This window comes from Dama dama, chromosome 33 (genome assembly GCF_033118175.1).
Source record: "Dama dama isolate Ldn47 chromosome 33, ASM3311817v1, whole genome shotgun sequence".
Lineage (NCBI taxonomy): Eukaryota > Metazoa > Chordata > Mammalia > Artiodactyla > Cervidae > Dama > Dama dama.
The window spans coordinates 57,806,041-57,830,227 of record NC_083713.1 but is presented as its reverse complement, the minus strand read 5'-3'; the positions used below and the strand labels follow the sequence as shown (position 1 = coordinate 57,830,227).

The 24,187-nt window shown below is 35.3% G+C and overlaps 1 protein-coding gene across 1 annotated transcript in view; it reads right to left on the bottom strand.

Annotated features, from left to right (window-relative positions):
• LRP1B (LDL receptor related protein 1B) overlaps window positions 1–24,187 on the bottom strand; it is a 1,867,078-nt gene that overhangs the window by 305,845 nt on the left and 1,537,046 nt on the right. The window contains exons 44-48 of the mRNA XM_061135390.1: window positions 15,581–15,773; window positions 14,824–14,949; window positions 10,468–10,596; window positions 7,963–8,082; window positions 119–232 (exon numbers count right to left, since the gene is read on the bottom strand). Coding sequence (XP_060991373.1) covers window positions 119–232; window positions 7,963–8,082; window positions 10,468–10,596; window positions 14,824–14,949; window positions 15,581–15,773 — 682 coding nt within the window. The remainder of the gene's footprint in view (window positions 1–118; window positions 233–7,962; window positions 8,083–10,467; window positions 10,597–14,823; window positions 14,950–15,580; window positions 15,774–24,187) is intronic.

Sequence of the window (24,187 nt, the reverse complement as noted above, 5' to 3'; positions counted from 1 at the left end):
CCACAGGGGTTAATTGCATATCAGTTCTGGACAAGGTTCAGTGAGGAGTTGGACACTGTTCAGTGAAATGCCAAAGGTGCACAGGCATGAACAAACAAAAGGTAATGGAGTATCTTACTGCAGTTCTTTTCATCTGAAGCATCTGCACAGTCTATGTTCTGGTTGCATCGTGCTGATCTCGGGATGCACGTCCCATCTGTACAGCGGAACTCAACAGCAGCACAGGTGGAAACTAGAAAAGTAGGTAAATAAATAAACAGATAGATAAGCTAGATAATGATTTCTTGCTTTTAACATTTTGAGTGCTTTAATTCTTATCATTTTGCTTGGTTTTGCTTTTTAAACTCTGGGCAGTTAAACTTGACCCATGACTCCCAATCCCAAGCTTGGGCTAGATGCCTCAGATATTCTCCCGTCACACAGTTCTTCCCTACATTGTGATACTTATGATGCTGCATTGCAATTGCCTGCTTAGATATCTCTCCCCCCATTAAATCGTAAGCTCCATGAAAGCAGAGGCCTGCGTCTTTTTTACCTGATCATTCCATTTCAAAGCTAAGCTAACAAACAAACAAAAATAAATAAATAAATACTGCTGAAATGCTCTTTCCTTTCAGCTTCAAAAGTACAAGGTTATGGCTCTTAAGCAAATGCCTGAGTGTGTACAGAGAAATACTAACTTGTTTGCTAAGAAGTGGAACGTTCCCTACTATGTTAAAAAGAGATGGACAGAGGAACAGAGACTGAGGAGGAAATCACTGAGTGTTTTCTTTATTACTCAAAGATGAAATAGTTCAGCACTGCTAGAAAGTCATCATACTATGTTATTCTCCTTTATATGCCACATCACTAACATTTGGTGTAGGAAATATGGATGCCTCACGCCAAGAAGCACATAAATGTGGTACGACTTGTTTCTGTTATTGGAAAGTAAGGCTTTCCAGTTCCCTGCTATGCTTAGATGAAAATCAGTTTTGATATGCTACCAGCATTATATATTCTTTGTACAGAATTGCTTATTCTTAATCATATATTCCTTTCTACTTTGCTTACACATTCATTACCATATAATGTTTTCCAGCAATATGTTGTGAACAGGTGCATGGCTTGCTTTGTGTGTTAGATTAACTTAGGTGAGAATTTTATTCCAAATTCAAATTTCCACAGGTTGATTATGTTAATGAAGAACCCGAAGGGCTCTCTGATTATGCCATTTTTACTAGTGTTGATACTCTAAAGAGCCTATTTAATTATAAATATAAATTATATCAATTGTAAATGGTTAAAATGCTATCTTAAAATATGCAAATTTTACTCAAGGGTGTGTATGTCATTTGTATTTCAAAATGCACTGCTCTTATGTTTAATTGTATCTTGCAATTGTATCCTTATTTGTGTTTAAATGATGATTAGAATAAATGTTTTATTTACAATTTGCAATTATAATTGCCTCACTGTTTTATTCATTAAAAATAACATCTTATCATGTGAAAAGATAATGCCATTATAATATGAGATAAACACATTGTTTCAAAGAGGAAAAAAATAGATTTTTTTAATGCTAAATAAAACAAATTCTCTTCCATATTCTTTTCTATTTCATTTCAGTTCGATATTTTTCCATGGAAATAGTAAATGGTAAATGGCATACATAATTTAGAAAATAATCATGATAAGCATATGCATTTTGCTTCTGACTTTGTTGTCTTTCAGCAGTCTCTTATTAAGAGGTTGTGTTCCAAAAAATTCCTTATAAACACTATATTTCAGAATTAATTTCTCTGTGAAACAATATTCTGGATAGTGGTAGTATCCCTAATCAAGTTTACAAAGATTTATTGCACAAGGCACTTAAAATTTTATCTATACTTGCAGTTAGAGTTTGGGATGCTAGAAATCCTAATGCTGATGTACTGGGACAATCACAGTCCACTCCACCATCTCCATCTCCCTCCAAACTTCCACATATAATCTTCTGTGTACATTGCATGGAGTGCACCTGAGTGGATATTGGTGGCAGATTGAGAGAAGAGGGCAAATAATGACTCCATGAACAGGGAGATGGCATTTCAGAGAGTTAAGAGGACTGGAGTTTCAGGGATTTCACAGTAATGGAGTTTCAAAAGTAGTGTTGGGTGCTCCAGGTGGAAGCAAGTGTAAAGAATGGCTAATGAAAAGAGTGGAAACGTGGAGCAATTAGAACATGGTCTTGGATAGAATTCTGGGAAGAAGAAAAAATAAACAGAAGAACTCTGATCTAACTAGATGAAAAGAAACTATAACTTTAAAGTTGAGAAGAGTGGTTAGAAAATAGTATTTAAGAGAAAGGCAGGGGAAAAATGAGGTGGGGGATCAGGAGAACTCGAGAGAGGATGAAATACTTTTTCTCCCATGTTTTGCAATCAAAAATAGGGCTAATGAATCTTGGTGGGGAGGGCAAGGAGAGCATATTAGAGCATGTGAAATGTGCAAATAGGAACCAGTCGTGCCTTCACTCTTAATCCTATCTCCATAGATTCCATGACTTGGTACCAGAGTTTGGTAACAGCTAAAGGATTGGGTAGGGTGATAAGCTGTATTGGAATTGGGCATATTAAGTAGTTACACAGTTCCATAAACAGCAGGAGCAAGGTGGATGAGGGGATTAACATCTCCAGCACTTGAGGACAAGAAAGGAGAGTCGTAAAACAGGAGAAATCCATGGTAATAGAGAAAACATCACTTAATTAGTAAGCAAAATCTGCTCATGCCAAAACCTCTTCCTTTCTACTCCCTCTGCCATATTCTCTTCTATGTTGTTTTGGTCAGTCAAGTACTGACATTTGTTTCACCCTAGGGTGAGTTTGAGGGAAAAAGATAATGGGATCTTTAATTTGTCAAGTGAATATGAAAAGTTTCTGACAACTTTTCTTCAGGCTAAAAGTCCTGGAGAGAAAGAGAAGAGAAAATAATGTAGTCCAAATAAAGGTAAACTGGTTGAGAAATACTATCCTTTTCCCTCCAGATAGTGCCAAAAAAAATTAATAAAGCCTACAAATTGTGAGTGACACCAGGAATAGCAGTGAGACACTACAAAGGAAGATCTGACAGGTATTGTGGATCAAAAGTAGTAGCAAGAGAGAAAGTAAAAGAACATACTTTCTTCCCTTCATATACTTTCTTAATTCTATTTAATCCACTTCCTTCTCTCCATGTTAATTAAAATATTTAATTTGATAGCAAAGATATAAAATTGATTTGTCTTCCCCTGGCTCTTAGGACTATTCTTATAACTAAGCTAACTCACTGTTTGTTTTTCCAACTCCCATGCCCAACCTGTAGCAAAGGGGAAGCTGACACGGAAAAAATATTTTAAAAGCACTGTCATATCTCTTTTGTTTACTTTCAAACCACATCTTTTATTTAATATACTGCTTAGGCTCCAAGGGTAGGTGAACCCAGAAAGAATGATTTCTCCTCCAGGTAGGCTTATCCTTTTCCTTTGGCTTGTTGTTTGTGGAATCTTCAAAGTTTCCCTATGAATTTGGGGGAAAACAGACCAAAACAAAACAAAACACCAGCTTCCTCTCCTCTAGGTTGCCTTAGAAGTGCTTATTTCTCCAGTCCACCTAAGGTGTTCAAGTGGCCCAAGGAAGTTCTTTTCAGAGGGAGTGTATTCATCTCAACAGGGAGCGAAGGAGGGATATTTTGCAATCTCCACAAATCTATTCACTCAAACAGAAGAGGAATGAAGACAAACTTTCTGAACAACTCCTCAGATCCCCACTAGACAGCTTGATGTCTAAAGCTCTCAGTTATGAAAGGAATACTAGAAAGAGGCAGTGATAAAAGACTGATGAGGATTTGGGGTTTCACTTTGCTTCCAAAGACAAGAAACCAAAAATATTTCCTTACAATATCTATTTCCACAAATAGATTCTTTGAATATATGCCATTAAAAAAATAATGTTAATTGCTATTAACATCTAAATTACACATACAAAACTGTAATAGTACTTCAGATAATTCACAGATGATTCCACTGTAGCTTTTCTCCAAAGCCTATTAAAATCTCTCTATATTTATTGATATTATATTGTACCACTTAAATTTTGTTATTTTTTACTTTATTTACATTAAACAATAACATATGATTTGTGTGCATGTACATATATACATACAACAAAGTACTGTGTCCCCAAGTTGCAATGATTATAGAAAAAGGGAGAGACTAGAGAAATAATTTTTTCATTCTTCCTAAGCCTATTTATATTCCTTTTCCTTCATGATCTTTTACATGCTGTAAGTGTCCATGTGTTTGATGGACATACATCTGAATTAATGCTTTATAAGAAACTGGCTTATGGAAAAAGTACCCAAATTAGTATTTCCCCTGTGGCATGAAAGAATACCATGTGAACAATCTTAATATGAGAGGAAAATCAAATCTAAAAGATGAAAATGTAATAAGTAAGCTTTCATCTAAAAAGCTACCCATTTGTTTATCCTACAGAAGCTAGATCATTTACTTAAATTTGTTAACTTATAGTATGTAACACAGTATCTACTTGCACATGTGTACTTTCAAATGTACTACATTATATAGGAAGAAGTTCAAGGCATACAGTTTTGTTGTTATTGCTTCATAAGATATCCAATTGTCATGATCACTACACTATTATTATCACAAAATAAAAGTTTTGACAGAAACTTCAATCTCAAACATGGTAGTTCTGTCTCCAAGTATATGGCTGAGATGGTTATAACACAGAAACTAACAGTTTAGATTAAAAAGGGGGAAATAAAGTTTTGAGTTATTTATGTTGTTATTCAGCTGATACTGATGTCATTAAGTAGAATAAAACCCATCTATACTTTAGAAGACTTATGGTTTCAACCAGCCACATAAGAGTTTAATAAACACCTACCGTGTACTGGATACTATATTTCATAAACCCAAATGCACTAGTTTGCTTACTGTTTTTTAAAATAAACCATTTTCCAAGAAAATCCACAGTAACTTATTAAATTTACATGGCTTCTTTAGCCATGGAAGTTTACATTAAAATCTACTTTATGTAGCTATTATTCAGTTCCTTCATATTCTAGCTTTATATTTTAATTTTTATCCCAGCTTACTGTTTTCATGATAGTCTTTCCACCTTGCATAACTAATACAACATGTCCATTTTTGGGGTTTCCTTCTACTTTTCTGTCCTTTCTTCCAAATGCTTATCTGTTTCCCTCCACTAACTACCAATGTCTGACTACAGTTTATCAGTTTTAGTCTTTTATAGATAATATGAAACCACAGTTAACTTTCAAGTGTACTTGGCTCTTCCTAAACTACAATATCAACTTAGATGGTAAGCTTCTCAAGTGTTTGGCCAAGATCATATACTCTAAGACAACAGAGTAACTGCTCAATCCTTTATCAGCTACAAAATAATTTGTACACATTTTACCTTCTTCCTTAACTTTTTATTGTCTTCTCATTACAACTGCACTTCATACATCTTTCCTCTACCATCAACCTTTTTAAAAAATAGTCTGAATTCACTGTCTTTACTCTTTCACCATTCATATTTGTCTCAATCCAATGTGATCTGGTATTTCCTTCCCATTCCACTGAACTGACTCTTGAAGGTAACCAAGAAATTATTATCTATTTGCCAAGTATAGTGGACTTTCCAGTCTATGCCTGCCCACTTGCCTTCTCTGTAATGCTAACTTATCCTCCTTTCTTTAAAAAAAAATTTCTTATGAAGCTCATTTTATTACTCTTGTGGTATATGTTTCATTTTTATATTAGTGTCTTCAATTTTAAATACAACAGGTCATTTTGATGCATTCTCCCAAAACAACTCCTACTTCATACCTCTTTTGAGTTCTCTCTCTTTAAGAAATCCAAGATCAATTCTTCTGATCTAAACCTACTATCTGAGCTCCATATCTCTGCTTATATATATAACCTTTGAACAGTTCCATTTGAATGTTTATAGGTATCCCAACCTCAGAATGTGGACAATTCTTATTATCTTATCCCTGTTTCACACAACAAAAGGCATTTTAAAATTAATGAAAACAAATAATATTTTAAAAGCAGACAACACACACACACACACACACACACACACACACACACACACACGCACACTCATGTGCCAAGATGCTTCAGTCATGTCCAACTCTTTGCACGGACTATAGCCCGCCAGGCTCCTCTCTCCATGGGATTCTTCAGACAAGAATACTGGAGTGGTTTGCCATGCCCTCTTCCAGGGGCTCTTCCCAACCCAGAGACTGAACTCAGGTCTCTCATGTCTCCAGCATTGGCAGGTGGGTTCTTTACCACTAGCGCCACCTGGGAACATCTCCTCCCACCCCCACCAATACATGCATATCCTCTATTCCCATGTTTCTTACCCCAAAATACCTGTAATGCTACCATTTAAAATGCTGTTATATCTGTCTTTCTCCTCTTTATTCCTAGCTTTCACTGCTGTAACATCCTCCTATTTTGTCCTTCTGGTCTCAGTATTATAGTTTTAATTCTAAAAATCAGGGTTTTTTTTTTCCCTTTTTTCCCCCCTTTCTGGTGACTACAAGATAAAGTTCATGTTCTATAACATGACACCAAAAAACACCATCATATCCCAGTTCCTTCTAACTCACTTCATTTTTGTTGACATTCCCCAATATGCAATCTGGCTCTAATCATCAAATTACTTTCAGTTTTCAATTTTAGTCCCTCTGCTTGGAATTCCCTTGTTTTGAAATCATTCCACTGCTTTTAGACTTTGAGTTTAGTCTATGAAAACTTTCAAGTTTCAAATTAAAAAAGTAAATCTTAATAGTGCAATCATAGCACCTCATATTCATTTTTATCTACTTAAATGACTATCTTTCACTTAGAGTTTGATCTAAATTGAGGGCACACACAGAACTTACAAATTTTATGTCTCTATTCTTAAAGAATTTCACCCAATAAAGTATTTTCAATAAATGGAAAGATTTTTAATGGGGAATTGGTTTGGAAAAAGTCCAGATTTTAGGAGACCATAAATGTCAAATTAAAAACTTGTCACTTGTTCTGCAAACATCAGGATTCTTTACCTATGGAATAATTTAAAAAAAAAAAAAAACAACTAAATTTTTACATAGCATTTACTATATGCCATGTTCTGTTCTAATACTGATACACTTATTTAACTATTGTTTCTTTTCTTATAGTTTGGAAAACTGAGGCACCAGTTGGTTAAGTACCTCATCCAAAGTCTCACAGTTAGTGTTAGGGCTGGGGTTTTAATCCAGGTAGTGTGCCTGCTGATGTACTCCATGGTAAAATTTTAAATTTAACATGGTAAAATGTTAAATTGTGTTAGCATGACTGAAAATTCAGATTTATTGGAAAGAGTAGCAGTCTTTCCAATTTGTTTCCAAAAGGAGATCAATTAAAATGCTGTTAAGCTTACTCTGTTAAGCTAGGCTCAAAGTAGACTGAAAGGGAATATATTTCAAAGAATTGGAAGATTTGTTGATGATGGGGCATGTGGCCAAGAAAGCACGGTGGAAGGAGGAACAAAGAAGAATACCAAGGTTTCCTTTCCAATAAGTAGGAAAATGAAGAGATCACATGTAGGAGACAGGATTAAGGAATGAAGGGGAACATTTTGAAGCAGTAAATTCAGTATTATATCTTCTGGTAGAAATGTCCCAAATAGGGAGGTTGAACTGAAAAGGTGTGAAAGAATCTTGAAGTGAGCAAAGAAAGAAATAGAAACCGGAAATAGAAAAATAGTCATCAATTTTCAGTTGACTCTAATAACTCTCTTCAACAGCATTGACCAAAGCATGGTCCATAGATGTTAGTCAGGGTTATATATCAAAAAGGTGAAACTCCAGAACTCTCAGGAATGCACTGTGGAAGAGTTTGGGGAGCACTCAGCATGATGATATTCCTAGGCTGACGTGACATGCATTTACCTTTACAGTCTAATTCGTCAGAGCTGTCTCCACAGTCGTCGTCGCCATCGCACAACTTGCCGTGAGGAACACAACGACGGTTGGAGCAGGGCTTGAAACCTCTTCGACAACTTCTGTTTTCTTACATGGAAAAGTGAAAACACGCACTTGGAGGGCTTATAGCAATATTGTTACAAAACGAAGATCACAGGTAAGATCTCCTTCACAATAACCAGATTGTGGATCTAAAGAACAGGTGCTGTGTGTTATTCAAGTTCTAGATTAGAATATCTATGAAAAAACTCTTTTTGACTACTTTAACTTCAGTGACTCATACTGGGAGATCTCGTCAAATTATACCCACGTTATTGCTTCTGGCATTTCTTTCAGGTAGGACAGAAATAAATTTATATCACATATTCATTTCTGAAGAAATGAATCTCTACCTCAAAAGTAATAAAGACACTCCAACACCTATCCCCTATCTCCTTTGCACCCCACAAGTCTTTTAAACCAAGAAAAAGAAGTGTCAAACAAAATATTTATTCCTGAATCAGTGAATTCAAGAGTCACCTATTTATCCATAAATTTCTCTTAAAAAATCATCTTAAAGGACCTACTAGAATTTTTGAAGCAGAAGAATAATTGCCTTCTGAAATCTGTTTACCTTAATAAGAATCTCCTGACATTTTCTGATTTGGGGCAGAAAGTACCACTCACAATAATAATAGCTGCCATTTACTGAAAGCTTCTTTTGTGTGAGGCTCTATATTGAGCATACGTAAATATATATATGTTTATTTAATGTTCCAGACCACCATTCCAGCTAGGTTTGCTTTGCAGCGTGCTGTGTTGTTCTTAGTCTCTCAGTCGTGTCTGACTCTTTGAGACCCCAGGGACTGCAGCCCTCCAGTCTCCTCCGTCCATGGAGATTCTCCAGGTAAGAATACTGAAGTGGGTTGCCAAGCCTTCTGCCAGGGGATCTTCCTGACCCAGGGATTGAACCCAGGTCTCCCGCATTGCATGAGGAATCTTTACCAGCTGAGCCACCAGGGAAGATTTGTAGTGAGAAACTAAAATATAGGAGAAGTAATGGCCTTTCCTCATACTAGTCACAAATTAGCAGATTTGGGACCAAACATTTAAACTCAAATGTGATTCTAAAATCTGGTATCTGAAATTGTCAAACTATAGTCCACAGGCCAAATGCAGCATGTGAACCTGATTTTATCTGGCTCTGGAACTAATAATGATTTTTACATTTGTAAAAGATTGTTTAAAACACTAGAATATGTGACAAAAGCATATATGACCCACAAAACTACAAAATAGCAGCTTACCCTTTATAGAAAAACCTTGCTAACCCTTTTTCAGACAAATATTATCTGCCTTCTAAGAAGATAAAAATAATGTGAAATATATTCTCAAGCCAATTCATAATAATGTGAATTTGTAAGCTGATTATTATCACATTTTTATATGCTTTAATATGTTCATGATGTACAGGACATAGCTATTGATTCTGGTAAATACATCATTTGAGGTAAATTCCCTAAGATTTAGTTACATGTTGATTATAGACAAATTACATTTGACTATCATTTTAACCAAGGATGTTTACTCTGCAATGTAAAAGAGTGAAAAAACTTCTTGTAAATTTCCCAAAATCCACCTTACTCGTGTTTTAACTTTCTTTGACCAGAAATAAAACAAAGGAGAAATACAGAAGCCAAATACAACAATTCCAGATATAGATACCTAAATTTTGAAGAGCATATAATACCAATACTATACAGCATAAAATAAATCAGACCAGTTTAGAAATATTATGGATCAATTCTACATCAACTATTAGTGATTACATAGATGCATGCTTTCAGAAAAAAATATTGTTGAAATGAAGGCGAGTAACAGTTGCTTACTATAGAGTCCAAAAGCCAGTTTATATTTCTATGGGAGAGGGAAAGGTTGACTATCATTTGATGTCAGCTACAGAGGCACAACTGGTGGAATTCCATACTTAATGGACACCAGGGCTAAAGCAAGTAGCCTTTGTCTCTAAGGACAATAGCCCTGGGATAATCCTAGAGGCAAAATTATTTAGAATGAGTAAGACTGTGATACCAATACAACAATATGCTATTGACTCTTGGTGGACGTTTGCTGCAGGGTAAACCCGCAAAATCCAGTCAATAACTAATACTTCTGACATCTTTAAATGTAAGCCTAAAACCTTTTGCTAATGATGAATAACTAGGCAGCGCAAAAACAGGCTCCTGTGTATTTAAATTTATACTTCAAGCATGGAAACTATGAGGAAATTCTTCAATTAACATCACGTATATTGGGTAGGAAATACGGTGCCCAATTTGAATAAGAATAAGCCAAATCAATTGTTAATCTACATGTTAATGAGAGGCAGTAAGAAAATCACACACACAAACCAAATGGAGACAATCTTACTAAAAACTATAAAAATAATTGCAAACATTTCTGAAATGAGAAAATCGAACACTGAAAACTTACCACAGTAGAGCAGTTTTTCATCTGATTTATCCTTACAATGAGGAATGCCATCACAGGTGAGCTGATAATCAATACATTCTCCATTTCCACACTCAAATTCTGAATAAATATTGCAGGAAGAATTTTTAGCTGAAAAGAAAAAAAGTCAATATTTCATGTAATAACAAACATTTTTGATGTCATAACAATTGTTTACTTTAATCTTAGTCATAAAAATAAATTAAAATTTGTTTATATAAAAATTAATGAAGGGCAATTGTTTATGGAATTTCTTTACAAAAAAATTAAGAGGGACGAATTTATTGTGTTGTTTTCAAACTCCCTTTGCAAATGTTCATAAGTTGCCTGACTTTATCTTTGTGTTTAAAGTATGTTTGTGGATTTTGTTAATTATTTGGTGACTGTACATGTGTGGAAAGAAGGAGGAGCTTAAATTTGGGTGACTATATTTATGCATCTTGCTTAGCACTTTATCCAAAAATAAATGTTTAAAAAGAGCCAGTTAAATAAGCTCTGTACATACTAAGAGTGTTTTTGTATTTTCTTACTGAAATCTCATATATTCTTCAATACACTGAAATTTTTTAGCATATAGAGTTCTCATCTTGGATGCCTTGAATTGATTCATTTCACTGAAGTCTCACCTCCAAATGTCCTTCCTCCCCAACTACCTGCTGAAAAAATCTCTGTAACAATTTCTATCACTCAGAAGTACTAGAATTGCTGAAAGTATTCTCTATAGAATAGACAGAGCCTTTTGTGCTATTTACATTGTGAGAGGTACCAGGGAGAAGACTCTCTTTTCCTGCCACATGTGATCAGTACCTACTCCTTGAAATGCATGGGAATCTGTAGGGGGTGCTGGTGAAGGACAAAGATAAACTGAAATGCACATGCAGCAGATGCTTATGGGCTCCAGTTAACCACTGCCATATTGTTCCACTTCTAAGTGCCAGGATTCTTAGAAGAAATTTAAAGCCCGAGTTTATATGTGATTTGACCAACTTGTGAGTAAAAGCAATAGCCATGAGTACAAGGAAGCTTTTCTATAGCTAGGTTTCATCCCTGGAATGCCAATTTGTGACCCCTGTTTTAGAATGATCTCTCTTGGGGAAAAGAGACATTTTTCAAAAATGTACTTATTTTTAATTGGAGGATAATTGCTTTATGATATTCTGTTGGTTTCTGCCATACATCAACATGAATCAGCCTTAGGCATACATATGTCTTGTTCCTCTTGATCCTGCCTCCCATCTCCCACACCATCCCACTCCTTTATTTTTATTCTTAAACAATTGATTTACTAGCAAGCTTTTGGAGTGCAATGTTTCTGCTGCATTATGTGCTGTCTGCTTGCATATACTCAGTCTATTGGGCTTCCCAGGTGGTGCTAGTGGTAAAGATCCCGCCTGCCAGTGCAGGAGATGTAAGAGACGCGGGTTAGATCCCTGGATCAGGAAGATCCCCTGGAGGACAGCACAGCCACCCACTCCGGTATTTTTGCCTGGAGAGTCCCATGGACAGAGGAGCCTGGTGGGCTACAGTCCACAGTGTCTCAAAGAGTCTGGCACAACTGAAGTGACTTAGCACAGGGCAGCACTCAATCTATTGCTTGTAGAAAAACCGTACAAGGAAAGTAACTCATATTAATTATGTGGGAGGTAATTAGAATTCATTTATCTCTACTAATGCAGGAAATATAGTTTAATTTTATAATTTGCTGTCAGCTTTTAGGATTTATTTCAGGAATATTTGATTAAACAGACACTAATACTCTTTGAAGTTCCCAGTGTTTTGTTTCTTTATTATTCCTAGAATGTAACCATTTTTACAGAATATTTATATTTTCTCTATCCATCTATCTATTAATGACTTATAATTTAACTTTTTAAATGATAGCAGCCCTCTCTAAAGTTAATTTTGTTTTTCATGGTGCAGTCAGTATGTAAGTCAGTAGCTAAGGTAGAATGCCATTTTAGATGAAATAACAAGAAATTAAGAGTCTAAAAATACCATTCACTTTAAAGAATTATTATCTTCAAGGAGAGTGCTGACTTCCTGCTCACAATCACCTTAGATCATGAACTGAATAAAGTTCATCCATTTACCAAGAATCCATTAGCATTCCTAACTTGTTTTATCTATTTTAAACACATACTGTTTAGTTTCTCATTGCCAGTGAAAAATAATCGCTATGATAGAAAATGCTATATTTTGGTTTTATAATCACTGTACCTTTGAGGAAAAGATGATAATATTTATGGTAAATATGGTTTATTATGCAAAAAACAAATATTATATGAGCACAATTCTTGTTTAGGTATGTTCATTTGAAGAAATAGTATTGAGTATTTTCTGCCTCTCTCTAGAAACAAAAACTGTGGTTCAGCTGTCCTCCATTCTCTTACAAGGTAATTGCTTCATCTAATTATATTTGCTATTCTTATTTCTATTATGGGTGTTAATAAGGTTAGCAATGTCATGTAAAATGGAATTGCCTAATCTTTTTATCTCAAGAGTTATGACAACAAATGGTTTACTCTCCTTTGCCCTCAAGTAGGTGTTAGTAAATAACCTTTCACCCTTGTAATGCTGCCGTTAGTATTCATAAACTGCTCTGGGTGAAATAATTCAGATGTGGACCCTGATATGCCAGAAACATCATCATTTCCCAAAGATAGATTTGACAAGAAGAAGCCAAGAGTTACTTTTCAATCTCTCTGCTGGACCACAGAATTTCAATATGAATGCACATTGGATACAAGATACTTCTGTAAAGATTTGTCAGTTCTGAAGAATCCAGTATCACTCTACAGTTCCACGTGAATACAACTATGCTTGTTTTAACACTACAGTTTTCTGTCTGATTCATTCCCTCACAATAGTGAGGCGCAGGTGGCTTAGTAGGGACAGATGGATCTAATCTATTTTGCTGCAAGGACAGGAATCTACTGTATACAAATAAGCCTTGCTGTTTTGACCAGAGGCATTGGTTTACTATTGGCCTGTAGTGACCTGTGAAAGAAACATGAGTGATTCTAATGCATGGCTAACACTCCAGGCTTACAGATGGCATCGGATCCAGACAATTACAGCTGAAACCACAAAGGCAAACAAATAGAGAGTTTAAGCAATTGCTTGAGCAATTCAGGGAAGTGTTAGGTAATGAAGAAATATTGGAATTGTGGCCCAAATTATTGAAATTAGCTATCTACTGACCAATTACATCATTCCCTTGTTTGCCTTGACACATTCTTAAAGTCTTTTACTTATTTTGCTAAGAAATGCCCTCTTTCGATTATGTGCCAATATACAGTGAGAAAATATGTTTATGTTCCTGTATTAGGTGTAGTAGTTTTCCTGGTTAAAAAATTATGTCAAAGTGTTTGTATTAGAAAAAAGTTTCCAAATGTACATGTGTCCAAGAATCACACTTGTTTGTATTAAAATAAAGAACAGGCAAAAGAGAAGATCCTCCTGGTATACAAAGACTGAAAAAAGACAAAAGATGCGATTGAAAAATACTTTCAGCTTATGATTCTTATTTTTATAATGTAGACATATTCAACTCTATTGATTTTCTAACTTGAAAGATATGAGATAAGTATACAGATGAGAAGGAAAAAAAACTGAACACATCCTAAGAATTTACCAATTTATAGTTTTCCAAGATGCTTCTCTACTGTCATTCTTACTCACAACTAGTCTTGATGTTAAAGAGAAATTAACCCTTTTTATGTTACTGGATAATTTTCATGATGTTATTAGAACACTTGAACCATTATTTACGGTAGAAACAGTTTGGGAAACTTAGCTGTAAGTATATACTGTAATGGTACTAATTAAAGATGGTAATGCCTTTGGGAGGTATAAACATCACACAAGGCTGCGATGTTACATTTTTAATTAACAGTTCAGAAATGACTACAAATAAAGGGTGAGCCATTCTTTCTCATTTATATACTCTGACCGACTGTGAGTGGGTTCACTACTAAGCTACTGCCTGTACACTGGTTTTCTTTTGGCTTTAATTAATTTTGCTATTGACTGAATTCTTAAAGTCATAACTCCAAGTTTTCAGGTATCATTGTATACAGGTATTTCTCCCATTTGCCCAACATCTTCCAGCCATAATCAGGGGATACAACATTCATCGCTATTTGGGTTATTATTACCTATCACATAGTGCTAGGTAGAATGGTAAACAGCTCTTTTTAGAATAGAGAGATAAGCCAACAGGGTCTCTAATATTGGAGGAGAGTACAACTTCATTCATACACTAAAACAATTCCAATGTCCATGTGTGCCATTTTGAGTAGTTACGTGTCACATCACATCTTAATTCTTTTTACTTACTCACACATCTGTTGTCTTCCAGCAATATTCGATCCCCTCTGCAGGAACAATTCACTCTTCCATTAGGAGTTAAAAGGCACAAGTCATGGCAACCTCCATTCAATAATGCACATGGAGAAAGTTCACCTGCAATAAAGATGTTTAATTGGTGACATTTTATATTGAACTCCTGTACTGTGTTAATATAGATTAACAGTAAACTGTTAGACAACCTCAATCTCTCAAAATATCTCATGAACAAGGAAGATTCAGAACTTTTGAAAAGCTAAAGATTCCAAATGATAAGTACATTTAAAAAATATGTAACAAATCTCTACATTTTCTAACATATTTGTCATTCAATACATTGGTATCTCTAGAAACTACACATATACTACAAACAGCAATTTTGTAGGTATTCCAGTGATTAAAAAAAAAAATGTTTAGGCCAGATGCAAAGCTTGTTTATCAAACAAGTATTATTTTCTTGAAAACAACTTGATTTGAATGATCAAAAATAAGAGGAGTGAGAAAGTGTGAAATAGATATCCAGAAACTAATAATTAAAAGTGAATTGTTCCCCTGGTGATAAATTAAGAACTACAAAATTTCCATAAAATGTTCAGATAATTTCAATATATTCAATGGTCAAAGCCTGAATACTAGCCCCAGAAACAGTAAGAAAACAAAATCCAACTAAGTATTACTTAAATATATATATATATGGTTTTGAGAGATTATATAATTAAAAATAAATTTGCTTTCTATTGTAACTTACAGCTATTGGTGTCACTGGCAACAGCTATGATACCCATTGGTTGATGTGGAATATCAGAACGAAGAATTTTTGTATCTCCTCCTGTGTACTTGTTAGAACGCAAGATAGCTCTTCTTCCCCAATCTGACCAGAAGATATAATTGTCATATACAGCCAGACTGAGAAAAGTTCCTGGCCCAGATTTGACAATCACCTGAAATAAAGTAAAATATCATATTTTTAAAAATGAAACTATCTGCATATTATTTTGCTCAAAAAAAGAGATTATTAGTTTATTTTAATCAATTGAAATAATCAGATAAAAATACATTTCACTGACTGTGTTAAGGTTTATTTTAAATATCATAACCATCCTTACCTTTGTAATGTGCTTACTTAATATTTTGAAGTATATTTCTATTTAAGTCATTCACTTTAAGCAATTGTGTACTTTTAGTATTATAAACCAAAATCAAGACAAAAATATGAGATTAACTGTTATTACTATCAAACATTTTTATTAAGAAATCATTAGATATGTAGTAAATACTCATTAAGCCTTCAGAACTGTATACAAAATACACAATACAATTTTATACAGGTTATTCCTTTAGATGACACAAATGATTTAGCAGGATATCCATGCATTGGCAATAAAAATTTGAAAGTAAAGACCAAAAAGTTTCACTCAGATCAAGATGAAGTAAAAGGGACTAGATTTCCCTTCCCAATAAAACAACTAAAAATCTAAGCAAAATATATAAAACAAGTCTTTTCAACAAATTGGACCATTATATATACTACTGTGGCAAGAATCCCTTAGAAGAAATGGAGTAGCCCTCATAGTCAGCAAAAAACTGAAATGCACTTCTTGGGTGCAATCCCCCAAATGACAGAATGATCTCTGTTCATTTCCAAGGCAAATCATTAAATATCGCAGTAATCCAAGTCCATACTCCAACTGGTAATGCTGGAGTTCAAAGGTTCTATGAAGACCTACAAGACGTTCTAGAACTAATACCCAGGTAAGAAAACAGTGATTCCTATGTAACAGGAAATAAACCAAGTGAGTCTCATAACCTCCACAGTTTGTAACCTGAGGCAGTGACCAATAGTGACACAGTGCAGGGGGATTCAATAGAGATCAGGGAACTCTCTGAGTGGAGAGAGCTAAGAGTTATGGGAGTTATGGGAGAGTGATAAAGCCAGATCTCACAAGGTAGAGTGTTAGAGAAGAGAATGTACCAGAGGGAGAACTCTGGATATCTGCACAGGGTCCTCCTGGAGTATTCAGTCATGTACTAAGCACATTTACCTTGATTCATGGGCCTAACATTCCATGTTCCTATGTAATATTGCTCTTTACAGCATCAGACTTTACCTCCATCACCAGTCACAACTGGGTGTTGTTTTTGCTTTGACTCTGTCTCTTCATTCTTTTTAGAGTTATTTCTCCATTCTTCTCCAGTAGCATAATGGGCATCTACAGACCTGGGGAGTTCATCTTTCAGTGTCATATCATTTTGCCTTTTCATACTGTTCTTGGGGTTCTCAAGGCAACAGTACTGAATGGGCAAATTTAACTCAGATGACCATTATATATACTACTGTGGCAAGAATCCCTTAGAAGAAATGGAGTAGCCCTCATAGTCAGCAAAAAACTGAAATGCACTTCTTGGGTGCAATCCCCCAAATGACAGAATGATCTCTGTTCATTTCCAAGGCAAATCATTAAATATCGCAGTAATCCAAGTCCATACTCCAACTGGTAATGCTGGAATTCAAAGGTTCTATGAAGACCTACAAGACGTTCTAGAACTAACACCCAAAATAGATATCCTTCTCATTATAGGGGACTGGAACACAAAAGCAGGAAGTCAAGAGATGCCTGGAGTAACAGGCAAATTTGGCCTTGGAGTACAAAACAAAGCAGGCTAAAAGAGTTTTGCCAAGAGAATGCACTCATCGTAGCAAACACCCTCTTCCAACAACAAAAGAGAAAATTCTACACATGGACATCATCAGATGGTCAATACAAAAATCAGATTGATTATATTCTTTGCAGCCAAAGATGCAGAAGTTCTATCAGTTGAGTTGAGTTCAGTTACTCAGTCATGTCTGACTCTTTGCGACTCCAGGAACCGCAGCACACCAGGCCTCCCTGTCCATCACCAGCTCCCTGAGTCCACCCAAACCCATGTCCATTGAGTCGGTGATGCCATCCAGCCATCTCATCCTCTGCTGTCCCCTTTTCCTCCTGCCTTCAATCTTTCCCAGCATCAGGGTCTTATCCAATGAGTCAGCTCTTCTCATCAGGTGGCCAAAGTATTGGAGTTTCAGCTTCAACACCAGTCTTTCCAATGAACACCCAGGACTGATCTCATTTAGGATGGATCTCTTTGCAGTCCAAGGGACTCTCAAGAGTCTTCTCCAACACCACAGTTCAAAATCATCAATTCTTCAGTGCTCAGCTTTCTTTATAGTCCAACTCTCACATCCATACATGACCACTAGAAAAACCATAGCCTTGACTAGACGGACCTTTGTTGGCAAAGTAGTGTCTCTGCTTTTTAATATGCTGTCTAGGTTGGTCATAAGTTTCCTTCCAAGGAGTAAGCATCTTTTTATTTCATGGCTACAGTTACCATCTGCAGTGATTTTGGAGCCCAGAAAAATAAAGTCAGCCACTGTTTCCCCATCTATTTGCCATAAAGTGATGGGACAGGATACCATGATCTTAGTTTTCTGAATGTTGGTTTTTAAGCCAACTTTTTCACTCTCCTCTTTCACTTTCATCAAGAGGCTCTTTAGTTCTTCTTCACTTTCTGCCACAAGGGCAGAGTCATCTGCATATCTGAGGTTATTGATATTTCTCCCAGCAATGTTGATTCCAGCTTGTGTTTTCTTGGCCCAGCATTTCTCATGATGTACTCTGCATGTAAGTTAAATAAGTAAGGTGACAATATACAGCCTTGACATACTACTTTTCCTATTTGGAACCAGTCTCTTGTTCTATGTCCAGTTCTAACAGTTGCTTCTTGACCTGCATACAGGTTTCTCAAGAGGCAGGTCAGATGGTCTGGTATTCCCATCTCTTTCAGAATTTTCCACAGTTTATTGTGATCCACACTGTCAAAGGCCTTGGCATAGTCAATAAAGCAGAAATAGAAGTTCTATACAGTCAGCAAACACAAGACCTGGAGCTGACTGTGGCTCATATCATGAATTCATTGCTAAATTCAGACTTAAATTGAAGAAAGTAGGGAAAGCTACAAGACCATTCAGGTGTGACCTAAATCAAATCCCTTATGATTATACAGTGGAAGTGAGAAAGAGATTCAGGGGATTAGAGAGTGCCTGAAGAAATATGGACAGAGGTTCATGACATCCTACATGATCTCCTACATCCATGACATGTACAGGAGGCAATGATCAATAAAAAACTCCAAGGAAAATAAATGCAAAAAGCAAAACGGTTGTCTGAGGAGGCCTTACAAATAGCAGAAAAAGGAAGAGACACTAAAGGCAAAGGAGAAAAAGAAAGATATACACATTTGAATGAAGAGTTCCAAAGAATAGCAAGGAGACATAAGAAAGCCTTCCTCAGTAATCAGCGCAAAGAAATAGAGAAAAACGATAGAATGGGAAAGACTAGAGATCTCTTCAAAAAATTAGAGATACCAATGGAATACTTCATGTAAAGATGGCACAAAAAATGACAGAAACAATATGGACCTATCAGAAGCAGAAGATATTAAGAAGAGGTAGCAAGAATACACATAAGAACTATACAAAAAAAGATCTTCATAACTCAGATAATCAGGATGGTGTGATCATTCACCTAGAGCCAGACATCCCGGAATGCGAAGTCAAGTGGGCCTTAGGAAGCATCACTAGGAACACAGCTAGTGGAGGTGGTTGAATTCAGGTTGAGCTATTTCACATCCTAAATGACGATGCTGTTAAAATGCTACACTCAATTTGCCAGCAAATTTGAAAAACTCAGCAGTGGCCACAGGACTGGAAAAGATCAGTTTTCATTCCAATCCCAAAGAAAGGCAATCTCAAAGAATGTTCAAACTACCACACAATTGCTCTCTTCTCACATGCTAGCAAAGTAATGCTCAAAATTCTCCAAGCCAGGCTTCAACTGTACGTGAACTATGAACTTCTAGATGTTCAAGCTGGATTTAGAAAAGGCAGAGGAAGCAGAGATTAAATTGCCAACATCTGTTGGATCATCATAAAAGCAAGAAAGTTCCAGAAAAGCATCTACTTCTGCTTTATTGACTATGCCAAAGCCTTTGACTGTGTGGATCACAGCAAAGTGTGGAAAATTCTTAAAGACATGGAAATACCAGGCCATATGACTTGCCTCCTTTCTCAGGCAGGACTCCTGTATGCAGGTCAAGAAGCAACAGTTAGAACTGGACATGGAACAACAGACTGGTTCCAAATTGGGATAGGAGTACATCAAAGCTGCATATTGTCACCTGCTTATCAACTTTTATGCAGAGTACATCATGCAAAATGCTGGGCTGGATGAAGCACAAGCTGGAATCAAAATTGTTGGGAGAAATATCAATAACCTCAGATATGCAGATGACACCACCCTTATGGCAGAGAGTAAAGAACTAAAGAAACTTTTGATGAAAGTGAAAGAAGAGAATGAAAAAGTTGGCTTAAAACTCAACATTCAGAAAACTAAGATTATGGCATCCAGTCCCATCACTTCATGGCAAACGGATGGGGAAACTTTGGAAACAATGACAGACTTTATTTTCTTGGTCTCCAAAATCACTGTACGTGGTGACTGTAGTCATGAAATTAAGATGCTCGCTCCTTGAAAGGAAAGCTATAACCAACCTAGACAGCGTATTAAAAAGCAGAGACAGTACTTTGCTAATGACATTACTTTGCTAATGACATTACTTTGTCCAGCTGGTCAAAGCTATGGTTTTTCCAGTAGTCATTTATAGATGTGAGAGTTGGACCATAAAGAAGCTGAATGCTGAAGAATTGATGCTTTTGAACTGTGATGTGGACAAGACCCTGAGAGTCCCTTGGACTGCAAGGTGATCCAACCAGTTCATCCTAAAGGAAATCAGTCCTGAATATTCATTGGAAGGACTTGATGCTGAAGCTGAAATCCAAGATTTTGGCCACCTGATGTGAAAAACTGACTCATTGGAAAAGACCCTGATGCTGAGAAAGATTGAAGGCAGAAGGAGGAGGGGACGACAGATGGTTGGACAGTATCACCTACTCGATATACATGAGTTTGAGCAAGCTCCAGGAGTTGGTGATGGACAAGGAAGCCTGGCGTACTGCCATTCATTGGTTTGCAAAGAATCAAACATAACTGAGCTACTGAATTGAACTGAAATAAGTACCTGCACATGTGCATGAGGCATTCAAAGGGATTAGAGAAAAGAGTTTCCAAAATTTACATGGGTCCAAGAATCACACTTACTAAATTAAATAAAAATTGGAAGAGAGAACAAGTAAATAAGAAACAGGAAATAAAAAAGCAGGGGGAAATCAATGAAAGTAAAAGATAGCTTTTTGGGATCAATAATATTAGTAATACATAATCATGCAGTGAGGTTTATCCAAGGAATACAGGTTTAGTTAGCATTTTTAAAGCCTATCAGCATAATTTACCACATTAACAGGCAAAATAAGAAATCCCCTAGGAATATCTCAATAAAAGCAGATAATTTATTGGTTGGATCTAACATCCATTCCTGACAGAAACTCAGACTGGAACTAGGAATAGAGATAACACTAGGAATGGGACAGGAATGATCATTCTTACTATTTCTATCACACATTATCCTAGGGTTAATAGCCTGTATAATTAGGCAAGAAAACAAAATAAAAAACATTCAGATTGGGGGTCAAACTCTGATCACCTGTGTCTCTCTTCACCAAGAATCTTGTTAGGCCACTTTAGCCAGGATTTTCCCTTACCTCTGACATTTCCTCATATTAATTGTCCATCCACTGACAGCCTGTCTGCTCCCTGGCTATAAATGTCTACTTTCCTTCTATTTAGAGTTGAGCTCAGCCTCTCTCTTCCACTGCAAAACCCCACTGCAATAATCTCTATATCTATCCTGATAGTTCTGAATAAAGTCTGATTTACCATTTTGACAAGAGTCATAGATACTGTTTTCCTTAACACATTCAATGTAATACTACTGAGAAATAAAAAGGATGAATTATTGATGTATGTCACACTGTGGATAAATTTTAAAATAATCATGCTGAGTGAAAGAAGCCAGACAAAAGGGAGTATAAAGTATATGCTGCCATTCATATAAGCTTCTACAAAATGAGAAATAATCTGTAGTAACAGAAACAACAACAACAAAAAAAACCACAACAAAAATGCTTCCTGGGGATAGAGTGGGAAGGAGTAGAGTGGGAAAAGAAGGATTAAAAAGAGAAATAACAGAATCTGTAGAACTCATTGATATGTTCATTATCTTGATGTGATGATGACTCACAGAAAATGTGCATGTGTATGTGTGTGAAGATTTTTACAATTTAAATATTTAAATTTTAATGTATGTAAATCATATCTGAGTTTTTTAAAAATAAAGGCCAGTAATTTAAAAAAATGTATTTTCAGAAATAACATTAAGTATATATGACTGCAACAGTATTAAGAAGGACAAGATAAACCAGAAAATAGACATATTTGCTGTCTAGTCATTTTTGTTTAACTTCTGCTTCTAAATCTAATCCATAGGGGACCTATCCAAATAACTCCTCTGAACTCTTTAGAAAATCAGTGAATGATCTAAGGGATGGTTTAAAATTTAAGCATACCTCTTAGGTGAATGAAGTACTCAGATTTCTAGAAGAGAGAAACCAATACAAATTTTCTCTTCTAGCAAGGAGATGAGCTATAACTTTAGTAATTGAATAATAAACATACAAAAGAAGAGGGAAAGAAAGGACTCTAAGTTTTAAAGAAGTGAAGTCTATAATACTTTGCCTCTAAGACAGCAAAAGTTTCAAAGAATACCTCTCAAGGCATTGATATAATTTATTTTGCTTGGTTTCATTTAGAAGAAATTTTTGTCTCCTTATTGTGGACAAAATACATAAATGGTGATGTTGGAACATATTTTGAATAAAGAAATTGGCTTTTTGCCTTTCAACATCACAGTCAGGAGGGCTTGATAATTAACATCCAATTCACAGATACAGAATTTACTCAGTTATCTCTATTTTAGAAATCATTGTGTTATAATGGGAAGGGCTCATTAGGTCCACATTAAAAGGGAAGCTTGATCATTCTTGAGCAGAGTGGATTTGGGAAGATGCTTTACTTTAAAAAAAAAATGTAGCTTTCTCATCTTTATTTTGGAGGTGATTAAAACCTGTTTCAACAATTTCACAAGGCTGTTATAAGGATATATGCAGAAATGTTTTGACTATCTTATATTGCTATATATATATATATATATATATATATATATATATATTTATCTAATTTACCTGTCATAGCTAAGTTCAATAGTAACTTTTGTAATTTCTGCCTCCAGGTCTATTATAAAATAGTTATTTTTATATAAAAATCAAGCTAAGAAAACTCAATAGGAATATTTTTGTAGAAATAAATAAATCAATTGGGTTCTTTGGCCTTGAGATATTAAATATGTTAAACAGAGACCTAGCTAGGTTACTTTTCCCTGTAATCAGAAAAAAAAAAATAAATTATAAAGGAACTTTCACATGAATGATGACTTCATGGGAATGATCCTGAAGAAACAAATATCCTTTGTAGTGCCACATATTGCCTTCTTAGGAATTAAAACATTCTAGGGTTAAACCATTTACTGACCACTAAAATTGATGTGTTTTAGAGAAAACAGATAATCCTGAGAATGTGATAATTAAAAAAAAAAAAAGTCCTCTTTCTCTACTCCATCCTATATCAAACTCTAAATTATTATGAGATTATTAACAATGTCACCTTCCTAATTTCCAAAATTTTCCCTCATCCATTCTTAATTAACTGGCAATTACTCTCTTATAGAAACAATTCATTTTTATTCTGATTATATAAGTAATTCTGTTCTATAGGGCAATGTTTCTCAAGTAGTAATGTACATACAATTCACTTTGAGATTTGTTAAAACTCATATTCTGATTCAATAAATTAAGATTGGAACCTCAGATTCTTCATTTCTAACAAACTTCCAAGTGTTGCTGATGCTGCTGTTTGGGAATTCACTTTAAAAAGCAAGAATTATAAAACAGAGAAAAGCACAAAAGTAAAATAAATAACAATCTTACCACACAAATCTAACTGCTTATCATTTTAGATTAAATATATATATATATATATTTCTTTACAAATTGACAGACACATGAGCTATCCAAAGTTTCTTGAGATTAAGTAAAATCGATTTTAAAAGTTTAACTTAAAAAAAGCAACTATATCCAAAATTTATCTTCTTTAAAGATGATAAAAAGATGTCTTTCTTGATCTGTCACATATTAGAACACTTTATTTTACAAAGGGACAAGAGAATTCTTCTATATGTTCTTCTGTGCTCTGTGCTTAGAACAATTTTACTGATCTAAGTGCAAGACGCATTGCTGTATAAT